The 18013-nt window shown below is 40.4% G+C and overlaps 4 protein-coding genes across 13 annotated transcripts in view; 3 read left to right on the top strand and 1 right to left on the bottom strand.

The window, feature by feature from the left end:
• Positions 1-148: 148 nt before the first annotated feature.
• zgc:174935 (uncharacterized protein LOC796019 homolog) lies at positions 149-3494 on the bottom strand. 5 transcript variants are annotated; one of them, XM_051076194.1, is made up of 5 exons: positions 2907-3494; positions 1744-1798; positions 1449-1563; positions 1072-1357; positions 149-1041 (listed from the first exon to the last, which is right to left on the bottom strand). In XM_051076194.1, exons 1-5 carry the CDS (start codon positions 3198-3200, stop codon positions 994-996), a joined length of 798 nt encoding a protein of 265 aa, XP_050932151.1. In that variant the 5' UTR covers positions 3201-3494; the 3' UTR covers positions 149-993. The 5 variants fall into 5 exon arrangements, with proteins under 5 accessions (XP_050932151.1, XP_050932153.1, XP_050932152.1 ...); XM_051076196.1 differs by having other exon boundaries at positions 149-1011; positions 2907-3492; XM_051076195.1 differs by having other exon boundaries at positions 1102-1357; positions 2907-3492.
• Positions 3495-4384: 890 nt separating this feature from the next.
• Positions 4385-9110, top strand: si:dkey-87o1.2 (uncharacterized protein LOC796684 homolog). Its single transcript, XM_051076198.1, has 4 exons — positions 4385-4845; positions 5148-5202; positions 6719-6836; positions 6971-9110. The coding sequence occupies exons 1-4, from the start codon at positions 4549-4551 to the stop codon at positions 7002-7004; spliced, it is 504 nt and encodes a 167-aa protein (XP_050932155.1). The 5' UTR covers positions 4385-4548; the 3' UTR covers positions 7005-9110.
• A 94-nt stretch (positions 9111-9204) lies between these two features.
• them4 (thioesterase superfamily member 4) lies at positions 9205-13044 on the top strand. 2 transcript variants are annotated; one of them, XM_018686101.2, is made up of 7 exons: positions 9205-9332; positions 9521-9641; positions 10478-10667; positions 11093-11255; positions 11547-11657; positions 12282-12406; positions 12537-13044. In XM_018686101.2, exons 2-7 carry the CDS (start codon positions 9528-9530, stop codon positions 12581-12583), a joined length of 750 nt encoding a protein of 249 aa, XP_018541617.1. In that variant the 5' UTR covers positions 9205-9332; positions 9521-9527; the 3' UTR covers positions 12584-13044. The 2 variants fall into 2 exon arrangements, with proteins under 2 accessions (XP_018541617.1, XP_018541618.1); XM_018686102.2 differs by lacking the exon at positions 9521-9641.
• A 2708-nt stretch (positions 13045-15752) lies between these two features.
• rorc (RAR-related orphan receptor C) overlaps positions 15753-18013 on the top strand; it is a 19171-nt gene continuing 16910 nt past the window's right edge. For 2 of the 5 annotated variants that reach the window (XM_018686195.2, XM_018686193.2), the window contains exons 1-2: positions 15753-16042; positions 16125-16263. In XM_018686195.2, the coding sequence (XP_018541711.1) occupies positions 16212-16263 (52 nt within the window). In that variant the 5' untranslated portion in view covers positions 15753-16042; positions 16125-16211. The remainder of the gene's footprint in view (positions 16043-16124; positions 16264-18013) is intronic. The other 3 variants (XM_051075961.1, XM_018686194.2, XM_051075960.1) reach the window with 3 other exon arrangements.

Here is an 18013-nt window from a genome sequence, read left to right as displayed (position 1 = left end):
TCTACTTGTCCTTAAGTAAACGACTTGAATACTTCTTCCACCACTGTCAGTATGAAGAGGACTGTACAAGACTTACCTGTCAAAGGTAATCACTCTCTATTACTTTAGATCCCCCCAAAACATAGTTGATTAAATTAAAGACAATTACTTTTACTGGAAAAGATTTATTTTAATTTAACTTACATTCAAGTACAATCGAGTACAATGTTGACAACATATAAACCCTCTTTTTTAAAAACAGTCAGTTCACAGCTGTGCATTTATTTTTTTAGTGCTGCAAATCCAGACTGAATTATGGAAGACAGACATTGTTGCTGTTCAGCAAGTTATCAACACAGAATAAATGAAGCTAAAGAGGCGGCGACAATGGTTTCAGGTTAATTTACAGTGGGAGCCTGCAGGTCCACCCACATCACATCACTCCTGTGTTTAGCCAGTGATTTCTTACACTTTCTATTTCTCACATTATCTTTCAGTTACCACAAACATGACTGAACTTTTGACCCGAGCCACCACAAACTATCTGTTTATTACATTTATACATTTTGGCACCAACACCAATATGCACTCTCAGTCACATTTGGGGACATTATATAGATTCAGATGGGTGGATACATACCCTAACCATAACCTTAACCACTGACCCCAAAATCTGCTTATTCCGCTATTCTGCTTATTAGGAACTTAGCATAGTCTGAAATTTGTCCCTATAGATAGCCTATAACAAACAGACAGACAGACAGACAGACAGACATGCCCTACTCAAATGTATCTTCACTGTGCTACATAAAAATAAATAACAAATTGAATGAGGGAATATTCATTCACATCCTAATTAGTGAGTATAGTCCTGCTTTTGGCTTCTCCCTGTATCACATAAGACACTGACCTAATGAAGCTGTATGCTGGAATCTGGTTGCAATCTATCAAAAACTTTTCAATTTATTTAATAGATGAAGTGTTGAGATGTTGTACAACACAGGTTGTAAATCCTCATCTCTTCTTAGGAGCCTCTGCTTTTGGCTCTTCTGGTTTAGGGGCCTCTGCTTTTGGCTCTTCTGGTTTAGGGGCCTCTGCCTTTGGCTCTTCTGGTTTAGGGGCCTCTGCCTTTGGCTCCTCTGGTTTAGGGGCCTCTGCCTTTGGCTCCTCTGGTTTAGGGGCCTCTGCCTTTGGCTCTTCTGGTTTAGGGGCCTCTGCCTTTGGCTCTTCTGGTTTAGGGGCCTCTGCCTTTGGCTCTTCTGGTTTAGGGGCCTCTGCCTTTGGCTCCTCTGGTTTAGGGGCCTCTGCCTTTGGCTCCTCTGGTTTAGGGGCCTCTGCTTTTGGCTCTTCCTGTTTCACTTCATTACCACACAACTTGCTATAAGAGAAAAAAACAATGATTTTGGAGATCTGAGAGCACTCTGCAGAAATATAAATATGTTTAAAGTGCAGTAAAGTAGTTACTGTACCTTACTGCTTGTGAGTCTTTTTTCAAAAAGTCACACACTGGACTCCGTGCTGCAAGTTTCTGTTTCAGTGTTTCCACCTCTGTTTTCCAGCTGGCTGTCTCCTTATTGGTTTCAGCTATATTACATGACAAAAGTGTTAAACAAATTAAAAGCAAGGTTAGGCCCATCACTCAACTGGAAGAGAAATATTTCCAAATGCATTTTAAGTAAAAATGGAAAATGTTGCTTTGCCTCTTCTCACAGTTAATGAATACACACCATCTTTGGACAACGTGGCCCATAAAGTATGACTCACCTTTTAGATTATTGAGTTCTGTCTCTGTGGATGCCAGCTGATCTCTTACAGATTTCTGTAAATGGGAGAGAATTCTCAGCAACACAAACATGAGTTTGTTAAAGGAATCTTCGCTGCACAGACTAACATCCTGCAGCTACACATCTTCAATAATTTCCCTCTGACTTCCACAGTAAATATCTGACACTTTGGTCATAAGAGAAATTTGATCTGGAGTTCTCCAGATGCTCTGAAATTAGAAAAGCTGAGGAATCACTTTTGTCTGCAGTGAAACCACTAGATACACTTTGTAGAGGAATGTGTAAAAATGATAGGTATGTAAATGCAACATCTGATTCTCCATGAATAAACCACACACAGGCACAGGACCAATAACTGTCCTCTCCTACTCCTCCAGCATTTGACTGTTAGCAGTCCTCTGCTAATATTCTACTTGACACCACAGATGCTGCACATTTTCATGCATTCATTGTCATTTTAAATCACTGTAATGTGGAAACAGCTGTAGGTTTATGATAACAAAGGGGAATAATTTGGTGGTTAAATAAGGAAATTTGGCATATGACCCCATTAGGGCTGAGGTCTGCCATGTATAATTAATTTCAATTTTTTCTTTAATTCAGTTCCCCAAAGCACCTTAAACAGCAAGAAAAGGTTCTTTAGCATAAAAAGGTTCTCCAGAGCGCCTAAAGTGCCTCAGAGCACTTACGAAGAACCAGTTTTTCTTAAGAGTGTACAAGCAGAGAGAGCAGATCAATTGACAGCATATAACAAATAAATATAAATACAGTAGTTTGCAAAGCATGTATTGCTGCGGTTTAGCGATGCCTGCAGGCCTATGCAATCCCTGCTCTGACAGTGCAAGACGAGCCTGATTTTCAGGCAGGCGGTGATTATATGCTCTCCGCCCCCCACCAGGTGAAACAGGTTTTGTGGGTATTTTTTCTTTTTCTTTTGACAAGTGCGTTCACTTGACATGACGCTTGACAAATCAGACGAATTATTTGCAACGGTTATAAAATAACTTACTTTTGCATTTTTTTTTTTTTTTTTTTCTTCCCCCACTTCCCTCACCTGGCCTCAAGTTCAAGTTCCTCTTGCATTTGTTTAAGGTCTAACTGCCCTTTAAGCTGATACAAACAATGTCTCTCTGTGATTTTCACCTGGTTTCCTCGGCAGATGTCCACTTCACCCCTCGCCTTATCCGCTTTGACCTGGAGCATGTTCACGTCTTCATCCAGCACTTTCCGATCACTCTGAAGCTTTTCCAGCGTGTTCTGCGTCTCTGCCTTCTCGTTCTGATACTCTCTCAGCACATCGCTGGTCACCCGCAGCTTGATGTCTTGAAACCTGTTCCGTCTTTCTTCTTTCTCGTTCTCCTTTTTCCGTATTTTCATCAACCCGAAAATAGCGACAGAAACGACTACTGTCATGGGTATCAACACTTGCACTTTCATTTTTCAGCTTTCTGTGTGAGTCTTCTTAGTGAGTTGTGTTTGATCCTTGGTGATGGATGACAATGATTCTTCCTCTTACTACAAGGTGTCACAGCGCAGCTTCTTTAACGTCCACGTGAGACTCAGAGTCAGCAAAGTCCTCGGCCCTGAGCACAAACCTGCTCTCTGCGTCGCCCTGGCTACACCTCTCTGCGCTTCCTGAATCCAAATCAATCAACCGCAGGAGGTTGACTCACCTGCGCCTCTGGATTGGATACTCATTGCTGTGTGTAGGGCCTGACCTGCGCGGTGTCCCCCATGCAAACACGCCCTCTTGCTGCCTGTTTTCCAACAAAGAACAGGTGTCACTTGTCCATATCCTGCTCATCCTGATCATCAACGAGTGAAATGTGATTGTAGATGAGCAGACCAGTTTTTGAAGTCCACTCTAAAAATATGACTCATTTAAAGCAGCCTGATTTTAATTCTTGCGAATAATTTTGTCCACTGTAAAATTACTTGCATTCTAAATATTACTCCAGTAAGTAAGTAAGTAAGTGTTTAAAGTATTAACAGTAAAAATAAATAGCTTTTGTATTATTGGATCATTATTAGTGATGCGTTCACGTGTAAGCAGCGTGTTATCTTGTTTTTGGGCAGAGTTCAGTTAATTGTAAGTATTTTATGCACTGTTGCGTAGTTTAATCTATAATAGTGAGTCATTTTTGTAAGAAGACAATGTTCTTCTTGTGTAAAATAACTAGTAACTGTAGCGGTGAAATAAGTGTAGTAGAGAAAAACTACTCTAATACCTTTTGATGTGTAGTGGAGTAGAAGCACTTAGGTGAATGTACTTAGTTTAAAGTTTAAAGACACAAGTCAGATCAGGGAGATGTAATAAAACATTAAGAAATAGCTTCTTTTTTTTTAAATCTATGGGGTAGATTGCATCAGTGTCTTATAAAGTTTAAACGACTAAGAAGAACAAAGGTTTTAAGTTTGTATATTTGCATCTGTGGATATGGTATTTGGCCAGTACATTTCCAAATGCTCACTTTTTATCTCATCTGTTGAAACCATACAGAATCTGATGTCATAAATCATTCAAGGGAATTCAACATGCAAATACATTCAAAGTGTTTATAATGTGCCTGAGTCAAAGGAGGAAATAGGTAGATTGTCACGCCCAGCTCGCTGAGCAGGTAGAGCAGGTTGCAAACACCACAGTCACACCGAGGGAAGGAGCTCGGAGGGGAGACGCGCGCACAGTTGGATAGAGATATCCGGAATGCACAATAAGTGACCCTGAGCAGTCTCTACCACTTGGCCCCCTTCGTCGATCCAGTCTTTGACATTGTCTCAACCAAAGATGAAGCTCGCGGTTGCTTTAGTGGGCCTGAGTTTGGCTGTGATGGTCGTGATGATTTACCAGGCCGTGCGCCAGGAGCTGAACCTGCGCAATCTGAAAACCCGCATGGTGGAGAACTCGGCGGAGGTCAAGAGGAAAGAGGAAGCCATCGTCGAGTTGAAAGTAAAGATCCAGGATCTGAAGACGACGCTGACGGGTGTCCACACCAAGATGGATGAGCTAAAGGTGAAGAAGGTGGAGGTTGAAAAATCATCACAGGAGCTTGATAAATATCTGCAGACGTGTAACACAGAGAAGGCAAGACACACACACACACACACACACACACACACACACACACACACACACACACACACACACACACACACACAAACTGCTTTTGCATGAGCTACAATCAAAGCATTAGTCACAGGAAGGCATCACCTCAGGATGCACACAGTGTTGACTATGTGAACTTGGCACAACAGGTTCAGCTTGTTCCTCAGTATTCTCTTTCATACAAATAACAGATTTGTGTTTCTTTTAAACCGTCATTCTTCTTATCATGCATTAATCTGCCTCCACTGCTGACAAATACTTTCACCTATTCCTTTTATTAGGCAGATGTTGAGAAGAAGAAGACAGATGTGGGAGAGGCTGTGAATAAAGTCAAAGGTAAGGGAGCCTCTTGTTTCACCTCTGGTCTGGTGAGATCAGCTCTGGGCAGATACTTAAAGGGGCTATGTGTAAGATTTGGCAACTGTTGAATTCATACTCCAAACAAATAAGGAGAAGCATATTAACAGAAAGTTGGAGTGTCCAGTCCTATTGTAGAAAAAACAAGGAAATGCACTCTTCAGTCGTTGTCGCCCCCACCCACCCCCAACTTGGACAAATCCAAGTATTGGTTATAAGTAGTTAGGGTATGATTGACAGCTGTGACTGACTTATGATTGGGTTTGCTTGAGTGTATGGCTGGGACCTCAACCACCTGATCACTACTGCGCTGGTGAAGCCGGAGCCTGTGCAAGATGGCAGCGTCCATATCCGGAATATTTTAGCTTAATTTCTGTGCTGTGGGAGGTTGTGGAGATGCATCATCCATCGTTATGTACAGTCAACAGAGACAGGGAGATGTAGTGGTGGCAGTGTAGTGGAGGAAGAGTTACGAGGGGTCGAGGAACATGATGGAGAGGGAGAAGGAGAGCAACACTATCAATATCTGAGCTTGAGGAAAGAGTGGAGGAATGTTAGAGAGAAAGGATGAGAGCAGCATAGGTTTACAGCTTACTGGCAGTTACTACTTCCTCATCTTCTCTGTTGGACTGAGGAAAGCTGGACACTACAGTGACTCACTATCATCTCTTGAGGTACAAAGTGGTATTGCAAGACAGTACTGAGGCATTTTTGACATAACATCAACACTTTGAAACATAACTTTGCATTCTGTTGATAATGTCAGTTAAGTTTCGAATTTTTGAAATCTTTTCAAATTATCATGCTCACTCTGCCCTATGCACCTGCTCTTACACCATGCGATTTTGGTGAGTGGATACAATTTCTAAACAGAGTTTGGCATGATTGTTGGCACTAGGACCTCAGGCTCCAGTAGCCAGGGATCATGAGGAGTGTACACTCTTCAGCTACGTTCATTCAGTGCGTGGGACCATGCAGTGAACGCTCTGGTCAAGCGATAAATAGGCTTTGTTTACTGTACATGAAAACCACTTAACTCCTTGGAGCCCAACAGAAATAATTCCCACTTGTGGCTGTACAGGCTGCTGTTTTGTAGCTTAGCTCTTTTAAAAGTGTTGGCCAATCCTAAACTAGTCTAGGATAATGAGCCAAACCGTGATGTGTCTCTGCACATCTTAATGTTTAGAAAGACAAGGGAGCTGCAGAGATCTGTCAGTCTTGCACTATCTACACATGCCACTGCAGAATTCAGACACCAGGATTCCTGGAATAACTGTCTTTCTCTCTTACATAAGCCATACGATGAGAAACCGGTGGAACTCGGTCTGACAACACTGATCAGCCATGAACATTTTTGCACCTTAACAACTGGCAAAGGCTATAGTTTATTTTCCATTTAAAATCCCTTAATTATAATGTATTAAATATGGATAGGGTCATTTTATATACTCTGTGGTGACATTTGTTTCTCTCTGTTATGCTCTAATTTCCTCAGCTGATCATGAAGAGGCTAAAAGGAAGGCAGAGGAGGAGATCCAGGGCTTGAAACAGCAGATCTTGGACAGAGACAAAGCTATTTGTGCTTTTGCAGATACGACCAAAGAAGAAGCACGGTAAGATCTGAAACAGTCTGATCTGTATCTCATGGCTGTAAAAGTAAAATGTAAGGCAGCTGTTATCACGTCGGCACTTTGCACACTCACAGTAAATTAACACTGTGTTTTTTTTTCTTTTCTAAATTTCACAGGAAGCTGTGTGGAATCTCTGAAGCTCCACAGTAAAGTCAACTCAGAAACACTAAACACTCACTGTGAACTTTTAAAAGAAGAAGCAGGCCATGCATACGAGGACACAGTGTGCATTTATCCTTGCTTCATAGGAGAAAGTAAAAACTGTGTTGATTTAAAGAGTCTGTACGTTCATTCATAGAACAAATGGCACAGACTTGGGGGGTGGGGAAATTTGTTGCATAATTTAATGTCTTTTATGTAATTGCATTGGGTAGGTCTAGTTTGTCCTTTTGTCTCTGTAAAACACTTTGACACATGCGATTATAGGCTTCACAAAATTACCTTGGGTGTTATGGAGAGTCATTGCCAAAAATATGTTCCCCTGAATGAACCGGTAAAGCTACATTGTGTAGCACCTGAGCCATCCTGCCTGAGGCATATACAGTCTGCGTTCTATTGCCATTCCCCTGATGAAACCTGAGTGTCTACCAGCAACCAGAAAAAAACATGATCATCACTTTATTCTCTAAGGTCTTGTGTGTCAGATAATTTGTTCACCATATGTGGAACAAAGGAACAGTAAGGTAATGCTTAATGGAAATATCATATTGTGTCACATGTTGGGGTGAGAAAACTGTGTGTTGAGTAAAACACTCACTCAGAATAGATTGTAACTGAGATAAACATATTTCAAACATTATAACTATAAAACAACCACAGTAATCTGAAATTGCCCCTCATGGGATCTGATTTATGCACAATAAATTCTTACATGGCGAATACGCTTTCTGGTGTTCTCTCCTGATTTATCATGTATCTCCTACATGATAGATCACATAGACAAAACAGTTCAACGACATGTTCCTCTATCTCCCCCTAGTGCTCACACAAGGATTGACAGCCTCCCTGCAATTTTCCCGCTCACTTGCAGGAGGAGGTACTCGGTGTGAGTGCATTTTCTCCCTTTTCCCATCCTACCTCTTCAGCTTTATCATTGAACCCTAGCTTTTTGGAGTTTTGGTGTAGCTGGTCTGTCTGAGCCCACAAAGCTGACCTCCAGCACCCTATCAAATGGTTAATACTGTTGTGGAAAATGGCTTTAAATAGGTGCAGCTTTGAATCTGAGGGCAGAGGTTCAGGCAGAACTAGTTTCATAGTAAAGGAATAAGTGACATATCTGATGAGCAATTGGTTGAATATTACTGATCAGTTCATCTAGCTTCAACCTGTGAATTCAAGTGAAATAATTTCTTGAATTACTTTTTAAATGTCAAAAACTGCTGTTACTTATAAAGCACACAGAGCAATCAGTTCTTATATGGACAGGGCCACATTGGGTGTAAATAAATGTCGATATTTAGAAAATAATTCAAGTATGAAATGTTTATGAAATGTGATTCACAGTGACAGTGTGAAGCATCTTGAAAAAGTGAACTTAGAAGTGCATGTAACCAATTGTTTAAAACAAACAAACACATTTTTTGTTTTGTGACTGTTAAAAACATGTTTGGTATCATCTGGAAAGACAAAGGACATGGACTAGTCCTAAATACTGTTATCATACTGAATTCTTTCTCTCAAGTCAGTTTTCAAGCAAACTAAACCATCCTTTCTTACCTTTCAAAGAATGTAGCCCTAATTTTACTACATATCATTTTAGTCTACATGATTAATCACTTAAAAAATATACATTCACTCAAAAATATACATATATATATCAGCTATGTCAGATCCTCCATCTTATGTCTGCTCATACAGTGGTCATTTTTTGTTTTCAAATCAAAATCAAATTACTATCTTATTTTTTCTGTTTCTCAAGTAATTAACAGAAAACAGAAATGAATTAACAGATGGATTACCATCATATGCTGCAAATAGCATAGGATTAAACAGCTACAAAAATTGTTGCTAACCAACTCAACTAATCATATCAGTTCCAGAGTACTGGTTAGTTTCTGGGGAAATAGGAAATAATGAAATAATTTATCTGGCCATGGTTAAAAACCATTAATTGAATATTTGTATACCGCGTATTATAAACACTAAATACGGGGATTTAAAGTCGTTAAACTTGCACTTAAGTAAACATTTATTTTGCCCGTTCAGTGCCACTATGGTTTTTTAGTGTGTTAATGTTAATAAAGTTTTTCAAAAATAGTATTTGTTGCCATGGGAACCTGGTTGTTACGGGTAACATCCAATCACGATGTGAGGTGTAGAGGGGCACCTTACCCACAATCCCTCGTGCCGGATGTTGATGTGATGACACCATGGATGTGTTATGACACATGAAAGTCACCGGTGGAAACACTTCAGTAGTAAATCACCGCAGGACGTGTTTTCATTCTCCAGGCTGAAAACGACCGTGTGCTAAACATGGTAACAGTGTATTATAAAGCAGCTAAGTGTTTATCGCAGTGACAGTAGTTTGTTACGGTTCATGCTAACGTTAATTAGCAAACCCGTTGGATAGCCGTGTGCTGCCGGTAGGCTTCACATCAGTCATTGGCTGTGACAGAGTCAGTGTCTGTACAAGCTTCTACTCAAACTCTCATCATCTGAAACAGAGCACAGATGGCAGGGAGCCTCGGTAGGTTATTCAGAGGCTTTCAGAGCTTCACCTCTCTCCCAGCCACCAGGGCTCAACTCAGCCATCCGCCTGCCTTTTTTTCGTCCAGGACTATGGTGGTACGTTGAATGAGCTGTTCTGATGAAAGCGCTTGAAATGACTGGTCTTCGTGAATGGGACTTTTACCTGTGTTATCTTTGTGAACTCGGTGGTTTCACTCACCTTTCTGTCCCTCCAGGTGTTTCTCAGTTGTAAATAGTGTGACTGTCCCTTCAACACAGCAGAGGAGTGGTAGAAATAAAAACTACCAGAAGTTAAATTTTACCAAGGCGATGGGTTAATCAGTTAGCATGTGATAGAATGCTTGCATTTAGTCAATTAACAGTAAATGAATTAATTTCCTAAGCAAATATAAGTTATAACATGTACTGTTTCCTAACCTCTCAAATGTGAGGATTCAATGTTTTTCTTAGAAAACCAAATATCTTTAGGTGTAGACTTCTGGTCAGACAAAACCAGAAATCTAAAGATGCCAGTAGAACTTAAAACAATTAAAAATGTCTAAATAATGCAACATTATATTGAGAGGTCTTTCTGATGTTTTGCTTCATTTCCAAACAAGAGGGGGAGGAATATTATAAACACATTTCAATATTTCTATTTTTGGCACATTGATCCAAATTATATCCTGTGATGCTATAAAGCAGGTTTTCGATTAACAGTTTTGCCCCAAATAGTGTAATATAACGAGAGATATTTAAGGGACACAGACCTCAGTATAAACGGTATGATGGATGACAATCTTTATATATTGTCATTTTACCCTACATATCAATTGTTGGCATGTGAGCATAAGTAAAGCATTTTGATATAATCCTGTGACTTGTCCTGACTCGACACAGTTGACTCCTAACTACTACTAACTAAGCTTGTTCTGCATTTCCCTGTTGGTTAGACACTACCATCGTTCTTATCTTCCAAGCCTCGGGACTTCAGCCTGCCTAACTCCTCGTGGGGCCCAGAAATGTTGCGGTTGTATGAGCTTTACAACAGCCAGTGTGAGGTGGAGACAGAGGGAGGAGAGAAACAAGAGGGGTCTTGGCAGAGACTGCCAAGCTACAATCGCTCCCTCAAGTTTGCCACAGGTGCACACTTTCACTGTAATGTTTGTCTGTTTTGTCTGCTTGTTTGCTACACATTATACATGCACATTTACTGTTTAAATGATGTTCTCAGGCAGAGTTTGTTCATGATTGGTTTTGAGGCCTCAGCTTAGTGGCTTATGTTTGCACAGGGCAGGTTGTACAAAACAGCCTGAAAGCATGACTGTCATGCAACTCAAAACAGCACACACATTGTATCAGCCCTGCAAGTACAACCTATCACCAGCTACCATGAGCAAAAACGTAACACTATACACTTTTATTATACATTATGAGACATTAAATCTTATGAGGGAAATATTTTAAATGCCCTACAGTCCCTTTTTGCACCTGTATTTATCATGTGCTTTATTGTGGGCTGCTGTGGTAGCTGCTAACTAGTCACTTGTGTTTGTTTTTTCCATCAGGTGGAGTGTATCTTAGTAAGATTATCCAGTCCAAAGCTCGTCTTTTTACCCGCAACATCAGAGAGCAGGGGGCTGCATTTGAGTATGTTCTGTTTAACAACAAAGAGGAGCAGAGGTGTGTGGGCATTTTCCAGGCTGGACACCTACTGGAGGGGCCACCAGGGTGAGATAACCGTTCACTGGTTTACGTATTGATGTCTGTGCTTGTTGTGTTTTTATGTACCACTTCCACTTAACTGTACTGAAAAAAAGCACAGTATTATTACCTTTTGTACATTTTCACATTTTACTGCCTCTATACTCTCAGCTTTCCAATGAAGGCAAAATGCCAAAAATAAATGAATTAAAAAATAACAATTTAATTAAATTTGCCAGTTTTAATTCTTTAAACTTCAGAAAACTGCACTTTTAGACTTTGGATTTCATGTTTAAGTGACACTGTGTGTGCTTCCAGACATGTCCATGGGGGGGCAATAGCCACCATGATTGATACTGTGACAGGGACTCACGCTACCATACTCTCTGGACCTGTTATGACTGCAAACCTCAACATCAACTACCGCAGGTACGAAAATAATATATTTTTAACATGCACCAGTGAATTTGTTGTATAGATAAATATAAAATATGAATTAATTTAGTTTGTATTCCAACAAAATTACTGTTTGTAGCTCAGTTTAAATATTCCCAAAGTGTAAAATACTTGTATGTTAGGGTCTGTGTAGTCACATTTGTTTACATGGAACACATTGAGCGGTGTGCAGGGTTTATAGGAATATTACAAGCATGTTTAGGTGGGATAGAGTCCCTGTGGAGAGTCCCTGCATAAGACTGCATGCATTCAGGCAGTACAGTAGAAGAGACAGTGTTACACAAGTGTTAGCCAGAGTTGGTGTGGTTTACATTGTAACTGTATTAAATCACATTGATAATTAAATGTGCAAAGTAAATAATCAGTTCATTGATCTTTGTAGTTGCCTGTGTTGTGTTTGCCTTACAATGGCAGCTCAAATGCTCCGGTTCACTCATTGTGATCAGCCATGGATCGTTAGACATTTGCTTTGGGCCGTTTGGATTGAACAGTCAAAGAGTACAAAGTGTTGTCCTTAACCCAACTCACATCCTCATACTGTATAATGATCATCATTCATGGTCGGTTTGCCTTAACAAACAGTTGTTTTGTCTTAAGCCCCATCCCACTGGGGAGTACAGTGTTGATTGAATCCTCTCTGGATACGAAGGAAGGCAGAAAAACATTCATTTCATGCAAAGTGACCAGCACCGACAGCTCCAAACTGCACACTGAATCAACAGGTGACGTACATCTCAATAAACACAGCCTATCTGATGGGACATTTCTGTGTCACATATTTTCAGTTAGTCACATATCTACTCTTTAGTCTTCTGTCTTTTCACTGTCTTTTTTTTCATGCCTCTCGTGCAGCTCTGTTCCTGTCAATCAATGTCAGCCACCTTCTACGGGGAGGGTGACACAAATGCACCAGCCACCACAACCACCCGAACGCTGTCAGCAAGCTGAGGCTTCTGTGTGTGTGTGTGTGTGAATGTGCGAACGTGTGAATTTATCATTGGATTGCAGTATTTTTTCAGGGATGTGTACTCATTTGCCAGGTGTTTTGAGAGATAACTTCTCTAAATATGATTTTTTAAATAACTCCTAATATTCACGCATCTCTGATTGTCAGTATGTTATTACTTCATAACACAACTTTTACTCGATTACCTCTGCTTAGTGTTACCAACACATCAACAGTACATATCTAAACAGTATTTATGGAACTAAATGTTAAGGGTTATTTATTGCAACTTATACAGTATTGAAGGAATTATGTAACACTAGGGCTTTTTAGAGTGAGATTTTTGCTCTAAATGTACTGACCATGAATATTTTGTTACCTCCAATAAAGCCTTACTGAAGGGTATTGTTTAAATTATACAGATCATGTGTTTCACTTGGTTCTCACCAAGTGAAATTGTTGGCAGCATGGACTATAAATTGTGTTGTTACCTGTTTTTTTTTTTTTTTTTTGGTTAATACACTGAGGTTTTTGACTCTAAACCTTGTCCGTATTAAGTTTTTGTAACATTGCAGCTAACAAGACACACAAGGTATGTGGTTATATTTAAATATGAGTGTGTATTTTCATGCCATGAGAATATTACGACTTACAGTGGAGATTTTGGGGTCAGACCCAAAATCATCATGTTTGCGATCGTCATCTTCTTCATAGGCTGTTTGTTTCATGCAGTCTGACGCTTGTGAACATGTTTCTACAGTCAGGTCTGACTGAGGCATGCCACAGTGTGCCATAATAAGTAACACTGTCCACATCACAGAGATCTGTGCTGCTGTGACAGCTACTGCAGACCACGATGCTAAAAAAGTATGCCTATCACAGACACCTGAAAGCATATAGAGCACGATTTTGGGTTATACATATACTGTACTGACTATGGGTTGAAGACGCCATTCTTTTATTTTTATATTGACCATGGCACGAATGCTCTAGCCAACTGGCACTCTACAGCTCAGCAACAAAAGTAAAATGACATAAAAGAAAATATATGAGTTTGAGAAGTCGTTTCATCCTGCAAATTTAACATCAGGCGTTAATATTTCAGTGACATCTAATGTAGATCTTACAATTAATTCTGCTGGATTCAAGCATCATTCCTGTGTCCTGTTATGTATTTATTTTTGGTTAAATCCATTCTTGTATTTGACAAACCACTTATGATACTAATTTCTTAACATTACTCTTTCTATGTTTTTCGAAGTAAATGCCCGATAAGTCTGGATACTTGCTGAAATTAATGTGACTGTTTGAGTTGTTTCCATTTTAAATACAGGAAAGTGTTGTTTATTAGCAGGTGCTGCTGAGTGACTTTTTATAAGTAAATTATTGGTTACGGGTATGTAAACCCTGCATGCACTAAACTTCACTTCTCACACATTTTGGTCTGATGTGTGGTTTTTCAGTGTATGGGCTCTTCACAGTACAGGCCTAGTGGTCGTCTGAGGGCCCCTCACACTTTAACCTCAGAAAAACGCAGATGGAAATGCTGCTTTAGTTTCTGAAAACTTGTGTGTGTGTGCGTGTGTGTGTGTTTGTGCATGCATGCAAATGCGTTGGGTGACGGATGCAGGACAAATGAACACCAGTGGTTTTTTTTTTTTTCTATTTTCCCCTGAAGAGTCATGTGGTCAAGTTGGGTTTGAGGAAGCAGGTGGGGGTGTGGGGGGCAGAGTTGGGACACATGTTCTCAACTTTCGGTTAAAACCACCTGCAACAACCTCTGTCCACTCTTGCATGTCCAGAATTGATTTTCACTTTAGTTAGTTGTTCCCTTGTCAAACTCGGAAGTTGGCTGATAACCAGTTTGACTGGGGGTGACTTAACAGTGAGCAGTTATCTTTTAAATTTGTGTTGATGAAGTGTTACCTTTGGCAGGGGACTGTCTAGTAATAGGCATTATGAATGTACTATGTACTATGGCACCATTTCTTTAACAAAATAGGCATAATGTAGTGTGCAGGCACACTTATCAGTTAGTGATTTTTACAGTAGGTTAATCAAAGACAATTGTGAACATCAACCAAGTAAAAATACTGAACCTTTCTTGTTCTCAGCTTTTTATCTGTGAGGATTTATTCATGTTTTGACTGTAGCTCAGACAAAGAGAAATAACTGGGCTCTGGTAACTTGAAATGAGCACATTGTCATTTTTTTTTAAATGATTAATTAACTAATCAAAACACTACTTGATAATTAAAATAATTGTTGTACGACCAGTCATATTGGATTTTCTTCTCTCCACCCTGTGGACTCAAACACTTTTCATTACAATAGAGATGCTGATGTTGTGATATAATAGTTGTGGATTCTTTTACTGACTCCACATTTTGATGGATAGAATAACTAGACTAATAGCAGCTTATTACACAAAGCAGTGTGGTTGATTAAAATAACCAGCAGTATAGACAGCAGCACCATTAAATGCTACTGACACATTAATGCATCAGTAAGCAAATTTTTCTTATAATAAGAGAATTTACTTTTACTCAAGTAACAGTTTAAATGCAAAACCTCTGCTCTTAAAGGTGCATTAGTACCTGAATGCTCCTTCCTTAGCTGCTCACATCTTCATCTTGTGTTTCTGGAGGCAGTGTGAGCTCCATGTCTTAGAGAGGGATTTACCACAATGATGTAAACCGAGAAGACATATCGATTATTCATCGTTTTCTTTGTGTCTGCACTTGTTTTAATCCAACCTCAACTTAAATGAGCCATCACATACTTTTATTAAAATGACCCCCCTGTGTATACTGCATGCACAGAGCCCTGCAGGTGGTCCTAACAAGCTACTAAAAATTATACCAACCCACGAAGAGGGATTTTATTTAAGTGTGTTATATCCCTTATAGCCACGAACAGGCCAGACCTGCATTGGAGTTTAATGTGTCCTCTGTGCTTTGTATTTTTCTCGATTAGTGTGGCGGAAATTAGTGGCAGCAACATGGGATTATATTTCTCAACTGAGCACTACAAAGCAAAACCCGATCCGCTGCTATTACGTAACGGCCGGTGACATAACTCTCTCCAGCCTGGGATGGTCAGGGCGCACAGAGAGCGCGGGGAGGGGGGGGGACCGGGGCGCACGGCTTGTGTACGGCCGGCCGGTCCAGCTGCACTCGCTCCTCTCTGCCGCTGCTGCCTCAGGGGGAATTAAATTATTTCAAAACAACCGCACAAGAGGAGGAGGTGTACTGGCAAAGTAGAGGAGGCTGACAAGAGAGTGGAAGTCAAAGAATATGACGGTGGAGTTTTGGGACCCGCTGTAAAGGGGACGGCGAAGGAGAGGAGGCGAGATGGCAGTGCATGTTTTCAAATGCCTGCGCCGGCCCGGGCGCTAAAGAACAACCAACAGGTAGTATGAGCCCGAGTTTTGATACATTACCCTACTGTGTCAAATGGCGGCAGCTGGTGTTCAAAACCTACTGACTTAGCAGCCGTCTGTGGTTGTGTGTGTGTGTGTGTGCGTGCGTGTGCGAGAGAGGTGAGTTTGTAGGCCCACCCAGTGTTTTGACGAGAGAGTTATGGAATATGAAGAGCCCGACGTGCCCCCCGCTGACACCCCCATCAAAAGAGGTAAGAGGATCCATCACTGAGGTTGTGTTCTACTGACTACATTCGCCGTTTGAACTGCAAGTAGCATGGAACTTGCTTGGTTTAATCTTTATGGTGTTATTTTATGTCTTTACACAAAGTCAACTCCCAGCATGCAATTCTGTGTCCACTCTTCAGCTCACTCTGCTCACCTTTCCTGCACCAGCTGACTCATTCACCGTGTTCACTATTATCTTCTATCCCCTTCGCTCTCATCCATCTTTACCCCATTAACCCTCCTCATCCCTTTCACTGGGGTGTGGTTAAGGTGCTGTGAGTGGGTAAGAATGGCAGTAAGCCGGAGTAATCCTTGGGGATTAGGTCTTATTTTTGCCTCTGTTTCTGGTCAGTGCTTTTCTATTCAAAGCCTCTCCCGAGCTAAATTCAAGTCGCTGGCAGTCACTGGAGATAAGACACCATGTCCCTCTGCCACAGAAACCCACTACACACCTTTCCTACTGCTCTCATAGCATGGCGACACAGTTTGCTAGAGTTTACCGCCATGACAAGGGATGACTATTTGAACTGCACTGTGGCTCATGGCTCAGTTTAATGGATGTGAAGCGGAGAGTGAAGGAAAGAAAGTATCTTTTTTTTTTATTACAGATGTAGAACATGAATTTCTGCCCTTTACTCTGGTAAACATAGGAAACATTTTACTAACATGAACCATTCATCAATGGAGCGTATGGAGCCATGTACATACTGTGGTTTCAGTTTTATTTGCACAAGTTTTGAAGTAAAGGCGGATGACAAATTGAAGGAAAAACCCACATAAACTGGGTTAAAGTGTGCCACCACAAGCCTCCACAAGAGCTTCAGTCCTCTTCATTATAGATCCTCTGAATTCTTCCGGAGAGCACTTCTCCAAAATATACAGGTTTTTTTCCTCAGGTGTTTTGATAATGGTGGTGGAGAGCGCTGTCTAATACCAAAAATGCTCCTATGTGCGTCCTCGTCCCGTATGGAAACAGCTGGATTCATCATATTTCTCCTTTAATTTGCCCATCTGCTTGTATTTGCCACTGAGACAGTTTGTGTTGCATGTTAACCTTCAAATGTTTCTATTGGGAACTATTTCCCATCAAAGACACAAATGGTCAAAACTGTCTACAGCACTGTTGGTCGGTAAAAATATTTGAGTAATGTAAGTTACATTCCACCTTTATTTGTTACTGAAAGTGATGTCTTTGTCCTTAACAGAATGATTTAATGGTGCAAGACTGACAAGGAGGACAAGAGTGAAAACAGACATCATTAAGTATTTATTACAGATATACTGTATGTCATATGACGTACGCAAATGTGGTTAAACATATCATTTTTATACCGTCAAGTGGCACCAGTTTGAGAATTTTAATCTGATTGTAATCAAGAGAGAAACAGTTTATATGAGAGTGTATGTAAACACATTGTGTTTGTATTCAAGTGCACAGTACTGTATGAGAAAAGAGCCATTGAAGGGTCTTCCTTCATCATATGGATTTTTAACTGGCTTTCAGTGCATGTGCATACTCATCTCCACAATTTCTGTTAACATAAATCTCATTGTCCCACCTTAGCTCACATAAACTCATGCTGTGCAGCCAAATGTTGCTTAACCCCGTAGAATTTAATGAAAAATCCTTACAAAGATGGCAAAAGTTTCCAAATATTCTAAATATGTTAGGCTGAATTTTGTATAAATTAGCCTAAAATAATGCACAAGACATCTTGAGCTGGATGATAGTGT

Source organism: Lates calcarifer, linkage group LG15 (assembly GCF_001640805.2).
Source record: "Lates calcarifer isolate ASB-BC8 linkage group LG15, TLL_Latcal_v3, whole genome shotgun sequence".
NCBI classification, from domain to species: Eukaryota; Metazoa; Chordata; class Actinopteri; family Centropomidae; genus Lates; species Lates calcarifer.
Note: the sequence above shows the minus strand (reverse complement) of the source record. Positions and strands in the feature narration are given on the sequence as shown.

Bases quoted from the DNA above. Each gene is read 5' to 3' on its own strand.
- zgc:174935 (XM_018686212.2), bottom strand. From the start codon at position 3,200: ATGAAAGTGCAAGTGTTGATACCCATGACAGTAGTCGTTTCTGTCGCT. The intron at 1,564-1,743 runs GTGAGTCATACT...CATGTAATATAG, and splicing joins AGAACTCAATAATCTAAAAG to CTGAAACCAATAAGGAGACA. The intron at 1,358-1,448 runs GTACAGTAACTA...TTTCTCTTATAG, and splicing joins AAAGACTCACAAGCAGTAAG to CAAGTTGTGTGGTAATGAAG.
- si:dkey-87o1.2 (XM_051076198.1), top strand. From the start codon at position 4,549: ATGAAGCTCGCGGTTGCTTTAGTGGGCCTGAGTTTGGCTGTGATGGTC. The intron at 4,846-5,147 runs GCAAGACACACA...TCCTTTTATTAG, and splicing joins AGACGTGTAACACAGAGAAG to GCAGATGTTGAGAAGAAGAA. The intron at 6,837-6,970 runs GTAAGATCTGAA...TAAATTTCACAG, and splicing joins ACGACCAAAGAAGAAGCACG to GAAGCTGTGTGGAATCTCTG.
- them4 (XM_018686101.2), top strand. From the start codon at position 9,528: ATGGCAGGGAGCCTCGGTAGGTTATTCAGAGGCTTTCAGAGCTTCACC. The intron at 10,668-11,092 runs GTGCACACTTTC...TTTTTCCATCAG, and splicing joins CTCCCTCAAGTTTGCCACAG to GTGGAGTGTATCTTAGTAAG. The intron at 11,256-11,546 runs GTGAGATAACCG...GTGTGCTTCCAG, and splicing joins CTACTGGAGGGGCCACCAGG to ACATGTCCATGGGGGGGCAA.